Genomic DNA, 19,740 nt, shown 5'->3' with positions numbered 1-19,740 from the left:
GTTTTTTTTTACAGTTAAAAAAAGTTCGGAAGAATAGGAAGATAAGTTTGCAAACCAAGATTAGAATATTGGAAGACACAGTGATGATAGAGGCCAAATACGGCTCTGAAGCATGGGCGCTTCAAGAGCCGGATAAAGATTTACTAAATGTTTTCCAGAGAAATTTCCCACAGATTGTTCTGGGTACCTAGCTGACTGACTGTATTTCGAACTGTAGGCTGTACGAAAAATATGGTTCAATCCCTCTTTCTAAGGCTATAACGAAAGAAAGGTTGAGATGGCCAGGGCGAATTCTGGGGATGAAGAATGACAGATTGCCGAAGACTGTCCTTTTCGGCCAACCGTCTAGTGCTAAGCGGAAAGCAGATCGTCCTCATCTAGGGTGAAAGGATGTCATAAAGAAAGATTTAAAGGAAATAAGAACTTCCCGGGAGGGTCTAAAGAGGGAGGCTTTGAATAGATTGGGATTGAAGAGAAGTATGCTTAGTTGTGTTGGCCTCAGGCGGCTTAGTGCTACGGTGAGTTGTTAGCAGTAGTAGTAATAGTATGTTAAAAATGATGATCCACTCTGTGCTTTTCAAGACGGAGTCCTTCAAAATGATCCATATAAAGGGGGATAGAACAAAACCCTGCTTAACTCCATATTTGATACAAAACCAGCTGCTAACCCCATTTCCTACCTTACTATTTTGAAATCATATTATTCTCTCTATTGTTTCTTCATTTTAGAATCCAATTTACTCAGAGTATAATAAGATAATCTACTTTACGCAAATGATATTCCGAAAATACCTCTGTTTTTCATCTCGGTCATTAACGGTATCCCCCTTACCTTCTATGAAGTCAATCTCTGGAAATGCCCCAAGACCCTGACTGACATTTTCCCACTATATGCCTTCTTCTCAAAAACTAATTTGAGTAATAGGACATTTAGGACACCTGATTTACTTACCCAACGTATTCCGAAGTCAACCTCATAATATGAAGGGAAAGCGGGTTGACACATTTCGGTATTTTATCTTCAGCTTCACTAAGAGGCACGCGCTCACCTGTGTCTAGGTTTAAAACAGTCAACTGATCCAATATTTCCTAAAAAATGTTACTAAGCATTAAAGACTATTCATTAAATATAACCAATAGCTACTTCCAATATTGTGAATGTTGGCCTTCGGAGCTGAAAAAAAAACTTGCATTCATGGGTTTACAAGGACTTGATTTCCTTTTAAAGGGAAGGGGGGATCAAAAGAAGAAAATATTGAGCTCCTAATCCACGATTTTTCATTATGGGACCATGAGGGGAGGGGGTGAGTTGAGCTTCAAATCTACCACATGAAAAACTCCCATCAGTTCCTCCTTAATTTTCTCATGTATAAAAAAGATTATATTAAATAAAAACTCTTGGGCTTTATTTAAACTTGAGGGTTTGTTTCAATGTATATACTAGTTACAATAATAATATACAGTTACAGGTAAATACAGTAAATTCATAATATAACACAATAAATACAATTACACGTCTACGCGAAGAGTTACGGATATTGTGCATCAGCAATAACGTACATTGTGAGGGAGGGATTCTTTTTCATTAGGACACGCAAGAGACACTTATAAAATCCCTAGAGCTGTTACATAAACATTTTCACTCCAAATATTTCATTTAAGGAGGTTAAGAAAAACCTCATTTAGTACAGTATATCAGGCTTAACTAAAAACGGAGTTAGAAATGCTTAGACCTGCAAAATGACTATCAGTTTCAAATGAAGTAAACAAACATTCGGTTCACGAAAACCCAACATTCATAGAACTGAAGTGTTTGAAAAACATCTTGGCTATCAATTCAAACAATATTTACAAAATAAAAATTATTCCAGTCAAGTGCTATATGCCAAGTGCAGCATTATATAAACCTTAGCAAAACATGAATCCTCAATTTTAGACTCGTACCGCAGACACTGATGGCCAAAATAGGATAAAAAACTGCATTAGACCAAGTCCTCAAGTTCATCCATAGAATAAAACTTTAGTTCAAAGTCTTTCTGAAAGTATTAGGAAGGCCGAGAGTGCATTTTGTTTAAAAAATAAGATAAAGAATTTCTTTGATGATTAAGTATGGGTAGGGGGGGGGGAGTCTTCTGATAGTTGCGGTTCAAGGTCCCTGTGAGATTTATGAGGTTATATATATATATATATATATATATATATATATATATATATATATATATATATATACATATATATATATATATATGCCAATTTGGCTAGATGAAAACATCAACTAGTTGATTCGACAAGACTCGATCGAATCGACCAGTTGAAATGTTTGATTGTCTCACTTGGAAAAGGTGTTCCTGCGACCTCAATAAACACTAAAAGTATGTACATATTCCATCATTGAAAGGTTCCCAGGGGTATTGTAGAATTCAGATTATTAGGATACAAAAGCTGATCGACCTATTAGGTGGCTGGATCAGCAAAAAGATATCGGACAAAAATCAGTTCTTATTATCTGTGACCAGTAAGGGACAATATGAAGCATAAACCATTTTGCTCTTTGTCATTTTGAAGGACAGCTTCTGATGTGTTTACTACATTTTTTAGTGTTTTTACCACTTTAGCTGAAACGTTCGTATTTGGAATGAAAATCGTTACAATCAAACTGTAATTACTAGGCAAAACAAATATAGTGACCAATAACCGAATCATACTTTCTTGACCCCTCCTAGATATTGAGATAAACATTTCCCTCTCCCTGAATTTTTGTGATTTTGATGCCATTGTAGCAGAGATGAAAAATAAAGTAACTATAGTTTGACAGTTGTTTTTTTTTTTTAGTCAAATCAAAGAGTACTTTTTCAAATTTTCCTCAGCAAATAAATAATACGTTATGCAAATACAGAATGGCACAAACTTTTAAGTTTTTTAGATGTATATTCAAGCAAAGCTTCTTGGGCCTGGTAACCACTTTACGTTTTTAATAGTCTTTTTTTTAGTATTAATAAATTGATTGAATAATTGATTGATTGAACTATTTTCAGAGTCAGATATTAAACGCAAAAAGCCCAACAGCATTATAGGCTCTGTAGGGGCTAATAATCCTGTAAGAGCCAATGATTTGTACAGAAATAAATACAACTGGGAAAAAAAGTGAAAGGAAAAAAAAAGAAAGAAATTTAAGGGGTGGGGATCCTCCCCGTCCCTGAATATATACCTGAAGCTCATGAATTTTTTTGTTTTTTTTTTTATCCAAGCTATATAAAAAGTTCATCCCTCTAATTTGCCCAGAACTTCTATCTTTATATATGAAACTACAACGTGCTTTAAATTTCCTCATGAACATTTACACCTTCGTAAAGGACGCCTTCTATTTACGTGGCCAGCTGGTAAAAAAAAAAACATGACTTCAAATTTTTTTTTAATAATAAATTTAATTTTGCAGTAAAATCATAACGTTGGCATTTTGCCCACAAAACATGAGCATCTTACCTTTCTTTCACTTTAGACAATGACAATAGGATAGAGGCAAATTTGTTGCGTAAAGATATTTATTTGATATACATTTGCTTAAACGAGTACTTGACATTATCTTTACACAATGTCCCTCGGAAATATCTAGCGCTGTTTATTTTATTTATCGAAGTACCCCGTTTCAGAAGCATAGTTAATTACTGTCGGGTTTCTAGTCTCCTAACCTTAGTCCCTACTCTTAGAAACCTTTTTCAACTGCGAAAAAAAAACTAGTTCTGTCACATAGTAACAAGTAAGTATGACGGTTCTAGACCCTTAAGGTCCAAACTGGCGGTCCTGATCTCCGTTTCGTGACTGCCAGGAAGTGCAAAGGGCGGTTAGCGGCTAACCATCCTGTACTTTCGCACACCTTTCCTGCTTAACTTATCCAAATTTCTCCAGACATCCATTTAGAGGTGGTTCGACCCTGGCTGAGCTTTCAAAATCACACCACTGGCCCCCTTCCCAAAACAAATAGCCGGTCACGCCAGGGATCGAACCCATGCTCCTCGGACAAAGTATTTTCAACCCAGCGCACCAAGGTCTGTTCAGTGAGGCGGGATGCTTCGCTCCTCTTAGTAGCTTAGGCCTTCGAAATTGACCTTGCTTTGATTGCGACTGTTATTGCCGTTCAATAATTTTAACAAGTACACCAAATTTGACCAAGGTGATAAAGAAGCACAGCCAGTGAGATAGTTAAAAACATGACATTCCAAGTCGATCTCTAGGATTTTCTTTTTCAGGGAAACACCTTTGAAATTGTACAGGGATATCTCAAGATTCTGCTCTCAACTACGTTTCCCATCGTTCCGAAACTGCTCTACAAAATTCCTTTTTCATTCTTGATTATTTTGGCTATTCGCCCAGTATACACACACATATGCTAGCAAAGGAACCAGGTTCTCAGGCTCCTTTTCTAGTAAAAGCCAGGTACATGACCTGTTCGTGGCCTCTCTACTCTTAATTTATCGATGGTTTTGAACTTTGACCCTCATAAACACAATAAAATAATGGCTTTTAGAGATAACTTAACCTGGTCTACGTTAATTAACAAAAGAATTCTGGGAATTGTTTTCTACTAATATTTTTTCTTAGGAAAAAACTTTTTATTTGCTTTTTAATCACGAAACTACATAAAAATATTAAAAGCCAAAAGAAGACTCCCAATTTACAATCAAAGACGGATGAAAAGCCCCTGTCATGGTCTTTTACCAGCAAAACATAAGAAAATCAAACCTTATCAGATAACGGTTTTCCAGAGTCTGATCTAAGCCGAACTTCACTACCAAAGACTAACTGTTGTTTATCATCACAATTGTTTTCCGTTTCTTGCTTCATTGGACCACTAGGACCAGACGATCCAGCTGTCTTTGCTGAAGGTTCGTCTTGAGGTTTCACCACGTAAAGGCCACGCTTAGCAGATCCGATGTCTAAATGTCGATTTCCGTCAGCTATGACATTGGTGGCAGTAATGTTAGGCGACGGCTGAAGTCTTACGGCATTTGATATGGGGTCAGGCTTGTCAGCAGCAGGGTGAGGGACTTCAGTATCTTTCATATCTGCCTTTTCGGCTATGACAGTTGGTTCAGATTCTTTGGTTGGCAACAAAACTTTATGTGTTAGTAGTTGAAGACTTTCCTAGAAAGGAAAATTAAATTTAATTTAATATTTATGTGATAACCCACTGCCAATGAAAAGGAGAGTTTGAATAATCAAATTAGCATTTGAATTCCATGATTTATAATTATCTAAATAGCTTAATTTTATAATTCCTTCGTCGTAACAAACAAATTTAAATATACAATTAGTATTTAAAATGCAGGGTCATCCAAATGAATGTGCGTTTTTTGAGGGACCTGTTTTGAACTTTATTTGAAGGAAAAGGTGCGTTAGGCTAGGTATACTCAATGGATTTTTGTATTTATTTCAAGAGAGTCCCAAAATTAATATCAAAGTTCATTGTGGACTAAATATACAAATGTCGGTTACAATTGTGTGGGAGTTGCTGTTACACCTCTCTAAGGCGGAGCAGACTGCGAACTAGGTCACTGAATTCTACTCAATGCAGCAAGGTATAAAACGAAATTTTTGAGTCACATGTTAAGAAATGTTTTTAAGTAGATACAATAAAAGTATCATAAATTAATAGTAGAGAACTTTTCTTCTCTTTTAAAGGAGATTACTGAGCTAAAGTAAAACAAATATTATATCTTCTTTCCTGTAAGAAAACAACAATCAAACCAATTGGACAGTCATATCAACGTACATGCTAACTAGCTTAAAGCTCAACTCAGTGGACAGTTAATGTTTTTTTTATCTAAGAGGATTCAATACCTTCTGAGCCTGATTATTTTCTGAGCCTCAACGTCGGCTGACTGTCTCAAAGTCAAAGGGTCCACTGATAAATTCTCCCACGGGAGCACTTACCACGAAACCTATTGAAGATCTTTTATTGGATAATTAAATTTGATTGAAAAGACAATTGAATAGTGTTGGCAAAGTTTTCAATCAAAGCGGGTTGCACCACACAAGATTCAAAGAGCTCTCAAATTGATCAAATTGAATTTCTTTTGGAATGATTTTAGGCATTTTCCTAGCAGGTATATTAGAACGGTTTTAGGAACAACCCTTTACTGAATTTTAAAAACAAAAGCTGCTCCGTTTGATAAAAAAAAACAAATCATACTTCCTAATGGTATAAATTTCTCTAAAATTAAATATATCTATCTCCAGCACAAAACAAGAGAAGTTACAGAGTTTTTCCAAGATTTAAGCGAAACTAGAGCTTGGTTTTCAAGAAATTTTATTTGGTTTTCAAGAAATTTATTTGTCAAGAAACAAAATTATATTTATGTACTAAAATTTATCAGAAGCAATTGCTAGGAAGTTCAAGTTTACACCTAAAAAAAAAAAAAACATCAAGTTACGTCTATTGCGACTATTTGGAAAAGAAAATATTCATTATGGGTGTTCTCAAATGCCTAAATCCAAATTCCCGTTTTCTATCTTCTAAAGTTTCCATTAGTCATTTTTAATAAATAATGGTATGGTAGTTTACCCCCTCTGTCGTTATTTTCATGTTCATTTTCGAACAGTCTCTATAAGATAAAATGTTTTTTTTGCTCATCAAAATGCGAAACAGTACAAGCTTACTCTAAAGTAAGACAAATGAATGATTCTGTCCCCCACCACCATAAAATTTATACTTTCTTGAATTGGTATCTCTTAATGACATTGTGAATTTTAATAGGAACAATAACTAAGAAAAAAGTATAATACCTCAGATACGGCTCGAGAAGTTTTCCCTTTCTTCCTTTTTCTAGGTGGTGGTACAGGCTCTTTCATTTCAGCATCAGCAGGAGTTGGGGATTTAGTACTAGCAACAATGTCTGGTTCCTTCAACTCAATATTCTGACTCACTGACTTCTCTTCATCAACCGGGTTTGGTTTCTCCACATTACTCTCAAGGTCTGAAACCGATTTGGACCGAGTTATCACTTCCCGCGATAAGTTCTCCCGACTAGCAGCAGTACTTCGACAGACCAAGGGAGTATTTTTCATATAAAGAGGCACCCTCGTGTCTTTTACACTTGACGCATCTGGATTTCCGAGGATGGCACCAACTCTTCCCAGCGACATCATACTGTGTATACTCACAGTGTCTGTCTCGACTACTCTAAATTTTGTAGTTTTACTTGTAGCATAAACACCATCTACTGATGAAACCGGACTTTCTGGGCTGTTGAGCTCTTCTTCATCTTCTTCTTTATTTAAGAGGCGACAGCGAAGACCTTGTGATAATAGATTGTTATTAGGAAAAACAAAAAATAAAATACATTGAGGAGAAAATAAACAATAGAGAAACGTCAATTAGTTTAAAATGTTGCCTCTCCTTCCAGATAAGGTTCTGTTAAAAATTCTCTAGGATTTTCCATTAAATAGCCGAAAATCATGCACGCTTACGAATTTACTGCATTTCAGAGGGAGGGAGGGGGGTCAAAAAACCAGATTCCCTTCTCAATGCAAGCAGCATAAGGTATGAGGATACCGATTCAATGCATCAAAAACAACTTTTCAGGCATCATGAATTCCAAATCGGCGCATGGAGAAAGCTAGTGAAGGTTAATAAGAAGAGTGTGTGAAAGAACAAGATGGTTGGCCTCCAGCCCCCAACCTCAGCCTGCACAACCAGGCTGAAGGGCCACGGAGATTAGCGTCACTGACACTGACTGTCGAATCTGATGCTGCATCATTTACCTTTTTCATACCATTACGAGTTTATATGTTAGAGGAGAAAATAAAATAAGTGCACATAAATTATGAAATAAATATATAAATATCCTATGATGATAAAAATCTACATAGAAGTTATAATTATGGACTGTAGACAAATTATCTACTTGAAAAGCTTCGAATTAAAAGTTAGGCATTATGATCAGGCTATTTTCTCCACTGATTCTAGGCTGGCAGTGCGAGAAAAAAGCTCAACCTCGAATTTGATAGCAACATGCTTTTTCTCCATAAGAAGGAATCAGTACTTACAAAAATACCTATCCCCTTAAAGAGAAATTCTTCTCATTCCCCCAAATCAGTCCAAGGACCATTGTTCCAGTCAAAATTAGAAAAGAAGAAAAAAAAAACAACCACTAAGATAGCTAGAAACCCAATTTTCTCTATAATTATTCATTTATATGTCTAAGAATTTTACGAAAAATTTGTATCAATACTTTTAAAACAGAACCAACTGAAACATCTCTCTGCTGTAGGACATGAACTAGCAGTATTAACTAGTAACAGAAACTTCAAAGGATTCCAAAATGGATTTCAAAGCACATTTCGACAGAAATATACTTCCACCCAAATGAAAAAAAAAAACTGTTTTAATTGTCACAATTAAGGAAAGATAATGAGTAAAACAGTTTAAAAGAAATATAACCATAATAAGGGAAGAAAGGAGCAGGATAAACATTAATATACATCAATAGTCAGATTTAAGTCTACAAATAAAAGCTTAAAAAATTAGGAACAAGTAATTGTAATAAAAAAGGACAACAAGGGGAATATAAATGCCCCTTTTTTAGGGATACTTATTTGAATTTTTTACGACAAAAATTGTCCCTCCCTACATTATACAGTATATATTTCCCCCTTCCCAACATTTTCGGGAACTTAAACACATGAGGAGGAGCAGTCAACAATCGAGAAGTTCAAGAGAGAAGGGACGAGCTATTGAAAAGGTTAGTAACAAGGGGCACCGAACCTTTTCAGCACCTTTCTTTGCAAGCAGTAGGTAGGAAATTTGAAGGATACAAGTTAACAATTAAATACTAGTCTGGATTAAAAAAGAAGTAAGAAGTTCATAAAAAGAGTCAAAGGTTTAAACTTGTGCTTAAACCTTCCAAAGTTTAAAAAAGAGTAGGTCTTCTGTCTTAAAAAAGTCAGTAGCTGACCTTTTTTGAACAGGCAAAAGTACCCTCTTCATGGGTGATTTCTAGGGCATCCTTTCGGATCAATTTAATTATTTCTGCAAACCCATTAGAAAGGCTAAGATGTGAAAAAGGACATACTTAGGTACTCCAAAAGTGGTCTAATAAAAGAGAAATAAACATAGACAGAGCAGGATAAGGATTTTTGAATTTGATCAGAGGTAGAGGGTGGAGGGGGAATCAACTTGTTTAAAATACTAGGATAATCAAGATCCCATCAAAGGTGCATAGACATAGTTACACCAACAAATTTTTAACTAGTCATGGTCATTTTACGTAGAGTCGGATTTAGACAGATGGAACAAAATTAGAATTGGTGCTAAGAATACTTGGTCTGACAGATTTACTTTCATATTTCAATTACTGGATTTCTTCGTCAAAGGTTTCTAGCATTTCAGTGAGGGTCACTTCTGGTATTATTGCCAAGAGTGCTCCAAATTGACAAAAATTCTCTGATTCTCACTATCTGAAAGCGTTCATTAACAAGGCTTTTAATTAATAAAATAAATTAATCCTCTCCCACGCTAAAATGGTTCAATAAATATGACTTTACAAACCTTTTAACTGTTCTCTAGTTTTCTTGAGATCCATATCAACATTGGAGTTCTTCTCATGGGTATCATCTGATTCCTCACTAGTATCTCCAGCTTTTAAACTAAAAAACAGTAATAAAAATAAACTCATAAATGCAATTTAACGTTTCAGAAGCAGCAGACCCTAAACTATAATTGCCACTAACTATTGTTGTTGACTGATTTCGTTCAAAAATGCTGCTTCTACTGAACATGTTAATCCAGCTAAGAAATAACCTAACCTATGGTAATTAAAGAAAGAAGAGGAGGACATTCCCATTCAGGGTAATCATTCCAGTGTTTATCAGAAGAGATCCAAACAATCAGATGGCAAATCATAATTGTAAGAAGTCACCTCAATAAGAGGGCCACTCTTAGCCAATTTTTATACCAACTCCGTGGTATAAAAAATCTGTCGATAAGGAAGCGCCACTTTCAAGAAGCAAGAAAGTATCTGAGAATCAACTGGATCATCTGCTGACAGTCGTAACTTCATTTTGGCAAGGTCATCAATGTCTTTATTCAATATACTCGTAATTTTCCATGGTAAGAGCTCCACCTTTTGGAGTGAAAGGGAAAAGCTAAATATAGTTTTGTAAATATCAATAATTCCTTCTAAACTAAGTACGAAACCAGCATTTGAAGTCTTATTCAAATAATTATCTTGATTATGACTGAGTAATTCAAATATCACGGGGTAGTTGTCCCTGATAGTTTTGAAAACTTGTGCTGAGTATGTAGCAAACCTAGTGGAGGAAAAGAATGATGGCTTCTTGAGACTGACACCTTGTGTCTCGGCAAGGGTTATCATTGCTTCAAAACTTTTTCCATAGCCCATCTTTTTTTTTCTGGTGGATATGAGGTCACAAGTACCTGAGACCCACTGTGACGAGTTTTAGGCATCTCCTTCAGCCAATTCAACGTGATGCACTGGATCCCAGTTAAATTTATAAAATGGGAGAATCACGGAGACCTGTAAGCGTCAAAAGATGAGAAGGCACATGAAGCATAAAACAGTGTCCATCCACTGCACAACCTATAATCTGCTGCTTGATATCAGAGAGTGATGCTTCAAAGCTTCAAGCAGAGAGTGTGCAATGTCTCATCCTGTATGTCCGCAACTCCACAACAAACGAAACAAGACTTCCAGAAAGAAAAGAATTACTACCAACAATCTGGAATATTTGCCTATTAGGCATCATCTTTTCGGCAATAGTAGCAAATGGTGGTGGCCATTTAGTAATGGGTAGATTTGTACTAAGGCATCTTTGCAGTTGGGAGTCAATAAGTTTTGCAAAAATGGGAGTAAGATTTGCGACAAAATGCGACTTTAGTTCCTTTCATCATTGGGAATTTCACCTTTCAAGCTGTCAAGTATTATATTTCCTTTATATTGGAGCTGGGAGCCATGACCCACTTTAAGTTGTGGACAAGCATTCAGACCATGGAACAACCCTGTTCTATGGTTTCTACACATAAGCTGATCTCCTTTAAAGTCTTTGGTAGCATCATCTAGCAAACTTTGCTTATGAGCTGAAGATTCTAGATGCCGGACTATTTTCGTCTTGAGATTTTGGAACTCTCTAGGTTGATTTGAGTTGGTAGTTCAAAGTGAAAAATTGTAAGTGATTGGATTAATGTATGTGCAGGTTAAACACTGGGTTCAAAGCTCGGTCTATTCGTAAAAAATTTGGATCTTAAACTGGACGTCTAAAAGAGTCTGAAGTGTTGTCGTTTTGGCACTATGTGTCAATATTACCAAAGCTTTGAACTCATTAATATTACTAGGTTTGATATTTTCTTATACAGAGCTTGATGATGATGTGTCTTTGTTCTGAAGCTTTTGTGGAAGAGTTTCTACCATACATATATTTTTGTCATACTGATACTAGCTGGTTAAACTCTAAAGTCACTGCAGAATTGGTGCCAAAGGTTCTGTGTCGTTTCTGGGGATTGATTGGTGTGGAAGATGTAGGAGGGTTAGAGACAACTATAAGGTTCACGTTTGTAGGCTCTGGGGCACTTAAAGACCTACCGACTGTTTGGTTAACATGATTATCTGGCTTTTCAATTGATTCATTTTCTGAATGAGGAAGTAAGTCAAGCACAGGCTATGAGCACTCGACTGCTGAACTGGGTGGTAGAGTTGAACTAGGTATGTTACCATAATAAGTGACTGAAAATTTAGTAAAAGCACTAGGAATTGATTGTTCCCCTTTTAATTTGAAGGGCTAATTAAGGTATTTTTTGGCAATATGGTCTTTAACTGATGTAGTACCGGCCAGACACCTTGCAGTACCCATAGTGAACAAGGCACTTTGAAGCTGGATGCATGTCTTACTAAAAGTGAAAAACAAGCGGTTAGTCAACTTGTAAGTGTGTTAGACTGCAATTTGATGGTCTGTGAGAGAAACAAAACAAGGTTTTCGATGGGAGCCAATACTTTAGATCACTTCAGGTATTTACTTTAGATCAGCTTAGGTAATTTTACTAGGCCATGAAAACTGCCAAGTAGCATTGTTACTATTCTACCCCACTTTTCACACACTCCCCCCTCTAATGTGCAAATATGTAGCCCAAAGTTTATAAATCCAATGCATTCTATCACCAGTCACTTGTCTTTATATGCTATAAAACCGATTTTTTTTACATCAAACCTAAGCGTAATTCTTGAGCATATTTGGTTTAATTAACAAGTACAATCAAAAACTCACTATTTGGTTATAATTCCATTTTGTTGAGGTTATACAATCGAGAGGCATTGATTCATCATGACCCAATTGAAAAAAAAAACAATTTACAAATCTTTTGAAATTTACCATATTTATTTCAAGCAGTTAGCATCACTCTTGTTTAAAACCGTGTACCTGTAAACTGAACAACTGTGACAAAATTAAGAACCAGATAAGCTCATTGAAAAATATATTTAAGTTTTAGGGAGGAGGGGGGGGTCTGGTATGGAAAAATTTCTAAAGCTTCTGCCTGCCAGTAACAGAATTTGACAGACTTCCAAAAGCTGCTGACATTTTAGCAGCACAACTAGTGTTTTGACAACTTTTCTTGGAGCAAAATTTGTTTTATATGTAAAAATGGTATTTTTAGAGAAAAATCTGCCAACAAATTTGAAAACCGCCAAGTAGCATTGTTACTTTGCTACCATACTTTTTGCATGGCGGGTGAGCCTTTTCTTGATGGCACGAGGTCACCACAGGATTTGATACAACCACCCTGGGAAAAATACGAATTCTTCCTTGAATTTGTGACCTATTCAGATCATTTTCTAGTGGCCAGAAATGTCAATGTACCAATTTTCAGAAAATAAAACCACAAATATGTAGTCAATTTCAAGGCTGAGCCTGGCATGGCTACACAGCAGGCTTGTATATACTGATTCTCATTATTTCTTATCTTACTAGCATCAGCATAGGTTCAATACAGCCAACCTGGGAACAATACAAATACTTCCTTAAAGTTATGACCTTTTTAGATTGTTTTAGTGGTCAGAAATGTCAGTATGCCAGTTAAAAAAAAAAATATGCAGTCGATTTCAAAGCTAGGCACCAGCACTCAGCATATGGTAGGCATTCATAACATGAATCTCTTTTTCCAAATTTAGGCTCTATTCTTAAACTTGTCACCAGTATATAATTTTTTTTAGGCCAAAATCCAAAGCTGCTGCCTGCCAGTAACAGAATTTGTCAGACTTCCATAAGCTGCTGACATTTTAGCAACACAATCTCAGGAAACCATAATAAAAAAAAATAACTATGGAGCAATTTTTAAGAAAAAAAAAAACAAATACATACATGAACAGATACATACACAATTATTGCTTGTTTAAAGAGATGGTATATAATGGCAACTTGAGGTGATTAAAACTAAAGTTGAAAGTATTGAACTTATAATACAGTCAAAGTGTGATCCTACTGAAATAAAGCGTTCCTACAACTACCCATAACAACTCTTTTATTTGGAACTAAGTTGAGATGTGGTATGACCTGCCACCTGCCCCTATATCAAATGTGAAACAACTGAATCCCAAATATCCACTGATGCTGCTCAGTGTTGCTACTGTCCCATTTCAGTGTGCAAAGAAAATGAACTCTTTTTAGTTGAAACTAGATATATGTTTTTACTTGAGCACATGAAGAGAAGACAGGGTTAGACATGAGATACTTGTCAAAGAAGTTCTGGCCCTCCGTGACTGAAGAATCGTCTAAATAATCTTGTAGCACTGCCTCTTCCTTGTTTGTATAATGTGGCAACTAAGACAAACGATCCAACCAACCAAAGAGAAGACTCTGCCTCAACTGAAGATGGGGAATTAGTATAAGGTGCTAATGACTACTTACATGTAAGTTTAGACTTTTGTGTTCTACTAACCAGCACTGATGAAGTTACTAATAAAATGAATGAACTAACAAGTCTAATTCACGGTTAAGACTACAAAGTGGTTCTATTAACTGAAGTAGGGTGTGCCCAAAGAGTAACAGCTGTAGATTGGAAGATAGAGACATTTAAATCACCAGTTACCAAACTATCTCTAACCTGTCTTAAAAAGAGTGGAGCATCACATACTGTGCTACATAGCTGCATATGGTGTCTATGGGATTATCATAAAGTCTAGGTTACCATTTGCAGAGACCACCTGGTTTGACCCAGCTACATTTGGATGTGTTTGTTGCAGGGTCTCGGCTCCCTCATGCAGAGATATAGAGTATAGACTCTAAATTATTGTTTGCAAAGTTACAAGAAAATTCAAACATAATTTTATTATTATAGGGGACTATAATTTCCCTTATTTCTTGTATTGAAAGTGGTTCTCATATAATCATATTATTTGTAGTTCTATCACCACTAGAACCTTTATTGATATTTCTGTCTCCCAAGTTGTTAACCAGACCACACGTTTTTGCCAAAACCAGCAACAAACAATACTTAATCTAGTTTTTCAGAGAAAAAAACAACAGCACAATGATCCAAAGAAAAAATTATCTCTTCCAATTAGTAAAAGTGACCAACTTGTCATCAGAAGAGACACAAAGAAAGAAAGAAATTTTTCAAAAATGATATTTATAGACTATGACACCAAGAAGGTTAAACTAACTCGAATCAATTTGGAGTCAACAAGAAATGGGAGGAGAAATGGGTTTTAGTCATAGAGACTAAGAAATGGAACACAACAGAGAAATTTACATCACTACCAAAGTCCTTATCACATATGATGGTTAATACAAGAAAGCAAATAAACTTAAAATATATCAAAGCTAAAACTAAATAAATATACCTCACTAAATAACTGCACCATAATTTCAAGACAAGACATCATAGACAAAAGTGAGTTGAGTCCCAAGAAACTTTGGAAGTATGTGTTAATCAACTATAAGGTCAATTAACCTCTAATTACAGTCAATGGAAATAAAGTCACAGCCACCCATAATACAGCTCCATCCCATTAGAAATTTCCATAAATCATGCCTATTTTCAAAAAGGAGATAGATCTTATGTAGAAAATTACAGACCCATTAGCCTTACATCTGCTGTTACAAAAGTCCTTGAGAGGATAGGTAATAATGCCCTCCTTCAACAACTTATGCATAATAGTATCATCTCTGAAAACCAGCATGTTTTCCTACCAGGAAAATTGGTAGAAAGTAATCTTTCAGATACTTATGTGCATAATACTCAGCTTCTGGACAAAGGTCTCACCATTTATTTGATTCTTTTGGACATAACAAAAGCATCTGATAACATCCCATATAATTGGCCTTGCTCAAAATTGACAGCAGTAAGAATAAACCTAAAGTTACTAAATTGGCTAATAGACTTCCAGGCTGGTAGAACATAAATTGTACAACTCTTCTCAACAAGCAGCACGTCTGCTTACTCACAACCTTGCAAAATCCTCATTTGTATTCAATTGGGGAGCTCTTCTTGGATCAACACTGACTTGAAACTATTTGGTGTATCCAATAGATTGTGTACACAATCTGACATAGATTGGATGGGCAGACAGATCCTTTAGTATGTCAAAATTTTTTAGCCAAAGAGTGATCAACAAATAGAACAGTTTGAGTGAGGGTACCATTTATTTGGCATCAACCAAAATTTCAAAGGAGACTTAATAAAGAATGATATATTATATATATATATATATATATATATATATATATATATATATATATATATATATATATATTCCAATTAATTTAAAACATACTTTGTCAAATAATAAAAGATATTTAGATGACATTTTGGTCTTAAATTGTAAGGATTTCATTGATATTTCTAAAAATATATATCCATCAGAGCTTATTCTTGAGCCTAGTCATGGCGCTGGTCATGAAGATCATTTCTTAGATTTAAATATTAATATTTGTGATAATAATAAATTAAGTTTAAAATGTATAATAAAACGGATGATTTTGATTTTGAAGTGATTAGTTTCCCATTCCCTGAAAGTAATATACACTCAAATATCACATATTCAGCGTTTTTTCACAGTTACTTCGTTATGCAAGGATTTGTAGTAATTATATTGATTTTAAAAATAGATGTAAAATCTTAAGCCAAAAATTGATATCAAGAGGTTTTTCTGCAAATAAATTAACTTGGCAATTTAAAAAATCTAGTTTTCATTATAACGAACTTTTAAATAAATATCAAAAGAATTATCTAGAAATACTTAAAGAAATTTCCAACTAATTTCGGAGGTTCGAGAAATGTTGTCGCAGCGCCATTTATTTTGAATTGTGTTTCTAATTGAGCGGATTTTCTTAAAAATTAGCCACATGGTAAAGATGAATTCTATAATTGTTTAGTTCATTCAGGTTTTTTGCAATGTGTTAATATTTGTGATTTGGTAAAATTTATAATATTTAGTTTACCTATTGTTGCTAAAGGGAGGGATATATTAACAGGATAAGCTTGTTTTGGTTTTACTTGGTATTTTTACATTTGCTGTTTTTTTTTTTTTTTCATAGGCATGTATTTTGGGGGTGATACCTGATGCAGGGATGCCATGGATATTCTGTGGTAGCCACAACACTGTGCTGGGTAGAGAATTTAGAGTGGCGAAACCCTATATAGGCCAGTGTATTCTCCTGATGAGCCCTTATGTTGGGTGTTGCCTCTGAATTATTTGTCTATATTATTTTTTCTATTGTTTGGTAAATGACAACTTACTTATTGACGACATGACTGCCTGTCCAAGGATTATTCTTTATGGTTGATTGTGTGTGGCTATGCTGTTTGACCTATGTGATTGTATGGATGAGTAGGGTTAAGACCTCATTCAAGTGCTGGTCTATATTAATCACTAATTTAGGAAAACAGTCTTCCTTTTCTCCTTCTGTCTCTCTTTTTTTTCTTTTTTTTTTGTGTTTGTGCTGTTGCATTGGTGATTTCTCTTTTCATGATATATATATATATATATATATATATATATATATATATATATATATATATATATATATATATATATATATATATGTTATTTAAAACAATCTAAAAACCTAGAAGAAAATGGAAGGAAACATAAAGATCTAATTAATAGAAACATTCTGCAATGATTTGAAGTACAGCCTTTCTGAAGGATGCATGTTAATAAAATAAAAGGAAAGATTCCTGTTTTTGTGCTCCTTTCTAAGACAATAGTTGCCGTCCTGGAAATCTAGCCTCTCTTGACAGTGCCATTATGTTTATGGGCTGGCTCCAATAATATAATTGTCAATCCATTGAATATAGACATATGCAATAGGTTCTTTGTTACAATGGGTTTCCTGTAGTTTTGGCTCTATCTTTGTCTTATTGATTGATTAAGAGGAGTCCTTTTAAGGCTAAAGTTGTGTGTGTGACAATTCATAACTCTCTGTAATGATCCTATATATTGGCTTAGACAGATCAAATTAAACAGAACACTAAACTATTGAAATTCTTCTTTTATAATATATGCTATGGATTATTAATATTAACCAGATTATCATGTTTCCTTGCATTATTATTCACATTTTTCATACATTTAAAATAATAGTAAAATTCTAGTTGATTGACTTTTGGCCATCTTGGAAAGAGGTTAGGTTATGAAAACGAAACTTTCAGGGATGGGTCTAGAGGCTAAAGAATGTCCTGGGAAGGTATTTTGAAGCACTCATCTCTACTCCTTCTCTCTCTAGAGGGCCTTGAAATTTACATACATGACTGGTCTACACCTATTGAAATTTCAATAAGACAGCATTTTACCTTAATTTTTAGTCACCAGTTGCCTTTTCTCTACCTTTAGTTCTGAAAATGCAATTCCTGTTATTTGAGTAGAATTCAGAGCCATATCAATATTTTTTTCAAAATTTAGGAAATGTAATTGCATATCTTTAAAACCTTATAAATTGGGATTGAGCAAAGTTATGAAGCTGAAAACAATTATGTTGTACTTCATTCATGCAGAAGATCTATTTTGCAAGGTTTCAGTTTTAAAACACACATATTTTTAAAGGTCATCAAAGGTCAGGGCCCTCTAGAGGGAGAAGGAGTGGATGTGGGTACTTCAAAATACCTTCCTGGGACATACTTTAGCCTTTAGACTCATCAAAAAGTTTCATTTTCCTAACCTAACCCCTTTCTGACATAGCCAAAAGTCAATCAACTAGAATTTTACCAAAATAATATTTCATTCAATATTCAATGAGGTTAAACAGATATCTTTGAGTCTATACAGCAGATACCTGTCATTATACACAATGAACAATGGAAACAACAACAAAGACATACTATTATTAAAGCTATGCCTGTATATGGGTCCACCTTTACTTTGTCAAGATAATTCCTTCTGGAGTGCAGAACTTTGTACCTTTACCTGTTTTCCTTTAGTTTTTTATACATTCCTAGAATAATATTTTAGGTAAAACTCTAGTTAATTGACTTCTTGCTGTCTTGGAAAGGGTTAAGGTTAGGAAAATGAAACTTTCAGGGATGGGTCTACAGGCTAAAGTATATCCCAAGAAGGTATTCTAAAGTACCCAACTCTACTCCTTCTCCCTCTAGAGGGCCCTGAAATATGCCTACATGACAGGTCTATACCTATTGAAATTTTGAAAAAACAAGATTTACCTTAATTTTCAGTTACTAGTTGCTTTTTCTCTGCCTTTAGTTCTGAAAATACAATTCCTGTTATTTGAGTAGAATTTTGAGCCATATCAATGTCTTTTTTTCAAAATTTAGGAAATGTATTTGCATATCTTTAAAACCTTATAAAATGGAATTAAGCAAAGTTAGGAAGCTGAGAACAATTTTGTTGTACTTCAATTAAGCAGAAGACCTATTTTGCAAGGTTTCACTTTTATAACACACATATTTTTAAAGGTCAGGGCCCTCTAGAGCAAGAAGGAGTGGAGATAGTTGCTTCAAAATACCTTCCCAGGACATTCTTTAGTTTATAGATTCATCCCTGAAAGTTTCATTTTCCTAACCTAAACCCTTTCTGAGATAGCAAGAAGTCAATTAACTAGAATTTTACCATATTTTATACCATCAGGAAGGACAGATACATTATCAGGGTAGCAACTACTCTGTTGAAAAGAGGCATAAAATAAGGAACCTAATGGTAGGCTACAAGGCCAACTTTTAGCTAATTAAGAAGTTTGTTTTAGAGGAGCAGTAACTCTGAATTATTAAAATAAGTGACACCTATCAGATGCTTGGCAAGAAGATGGGAATTTACAAAAGCTAAGGTAGGCTATAGCCTAATAGGAACAAGCCTGCACCAACTAACCTAACATAAGTCAAGCCCAGCCTAACTAACCTTTTTAATGAAATGTCAGACTCTGCATCAAAAAATAAATCTTCACTATCACTGGACATTTTCAATATTGGAGTCTTTAAAACTACTTTGAGGGTCCAAAAATTATTTCCTCCAAATTCATTCAATCAGTTTAAACTTTTTTGCCAACTAACTTTTCTATAGTGCTACCTAATTTCTGCGGTAACAGCGTCATCTTTTATTTAGCCTTACATTAACAAATTTGAAAATAATATTAAGCTATGTGTAATTCAATAATTTGACCGTTATTTTTACTGTCTGCTAAATTTTCCTTCAGTTTAGCTGAAATCTAATATCAGTTTGAATTTGCAAGTTCCTGGCTAAATTTCACAAATATTCATGTTTCTTCTTGAAAACCAGCCAA

The 19,740-nt window shown here is 34.8% G+C and overlaps 1 protein-coding gene across 1 annotated transcript in view; it reads right to left on the bottom strand.

The window, feature by feature from the left end:
• Positions 1-19,500, bottom strand: part of LOC136037090 (WD repeat-containing protein 44-like) — an 85,127-nt gene extending 65,627 nt beyond the window's left edge. Inside the window, exons 1-5 of the mRNA XM_065719540.1 lie at positions 19,359-19,500; positions 9,548-9,645; positions 6,784-7,295; positions 4,741-5,142; positions 953-1,089 (exon numbers count right to left, since the gene is read on the bottom strand). Of these exons, the coding sequence (XP_065575612.1) occupies positions 953-1,089; positions 4,741-5,142; positions 6,784-7,295; positions 9,548-9,645; positions 19,359-19,417 (1,208 nt within the window). The 5' untranslated portion in view covers positions 19,418-19,500. The remainder of the gene's footprint in view (positions 1-952; positions 1,090-4,740; positions 5,143-6,783; positions 7,296-9,547; positions 9,646-19,358) is intronic.
• Between the last annotated feature and the right edge of the window lie 240 nt (positions 19,501-19,740).

The sequence above is a fragment of the Artemia franciscana genome, chromosome 16 (assembly GCF_032884065.1).
Source record: "Artemia franciscana chromosome 16, ASM3288406v1, whole genome shotgun sequence".
Classification (NCBI taxonomy): domain Eukaryota; kingdom Metazoa; phylum Arthropoda; class Branchiopoda; order Anostraca; family Artemiidae; genus Artemia; species Artemia franciscana.
This window is presented reverse-complemented; position numbering and strand designations above follow the sequence as displayed.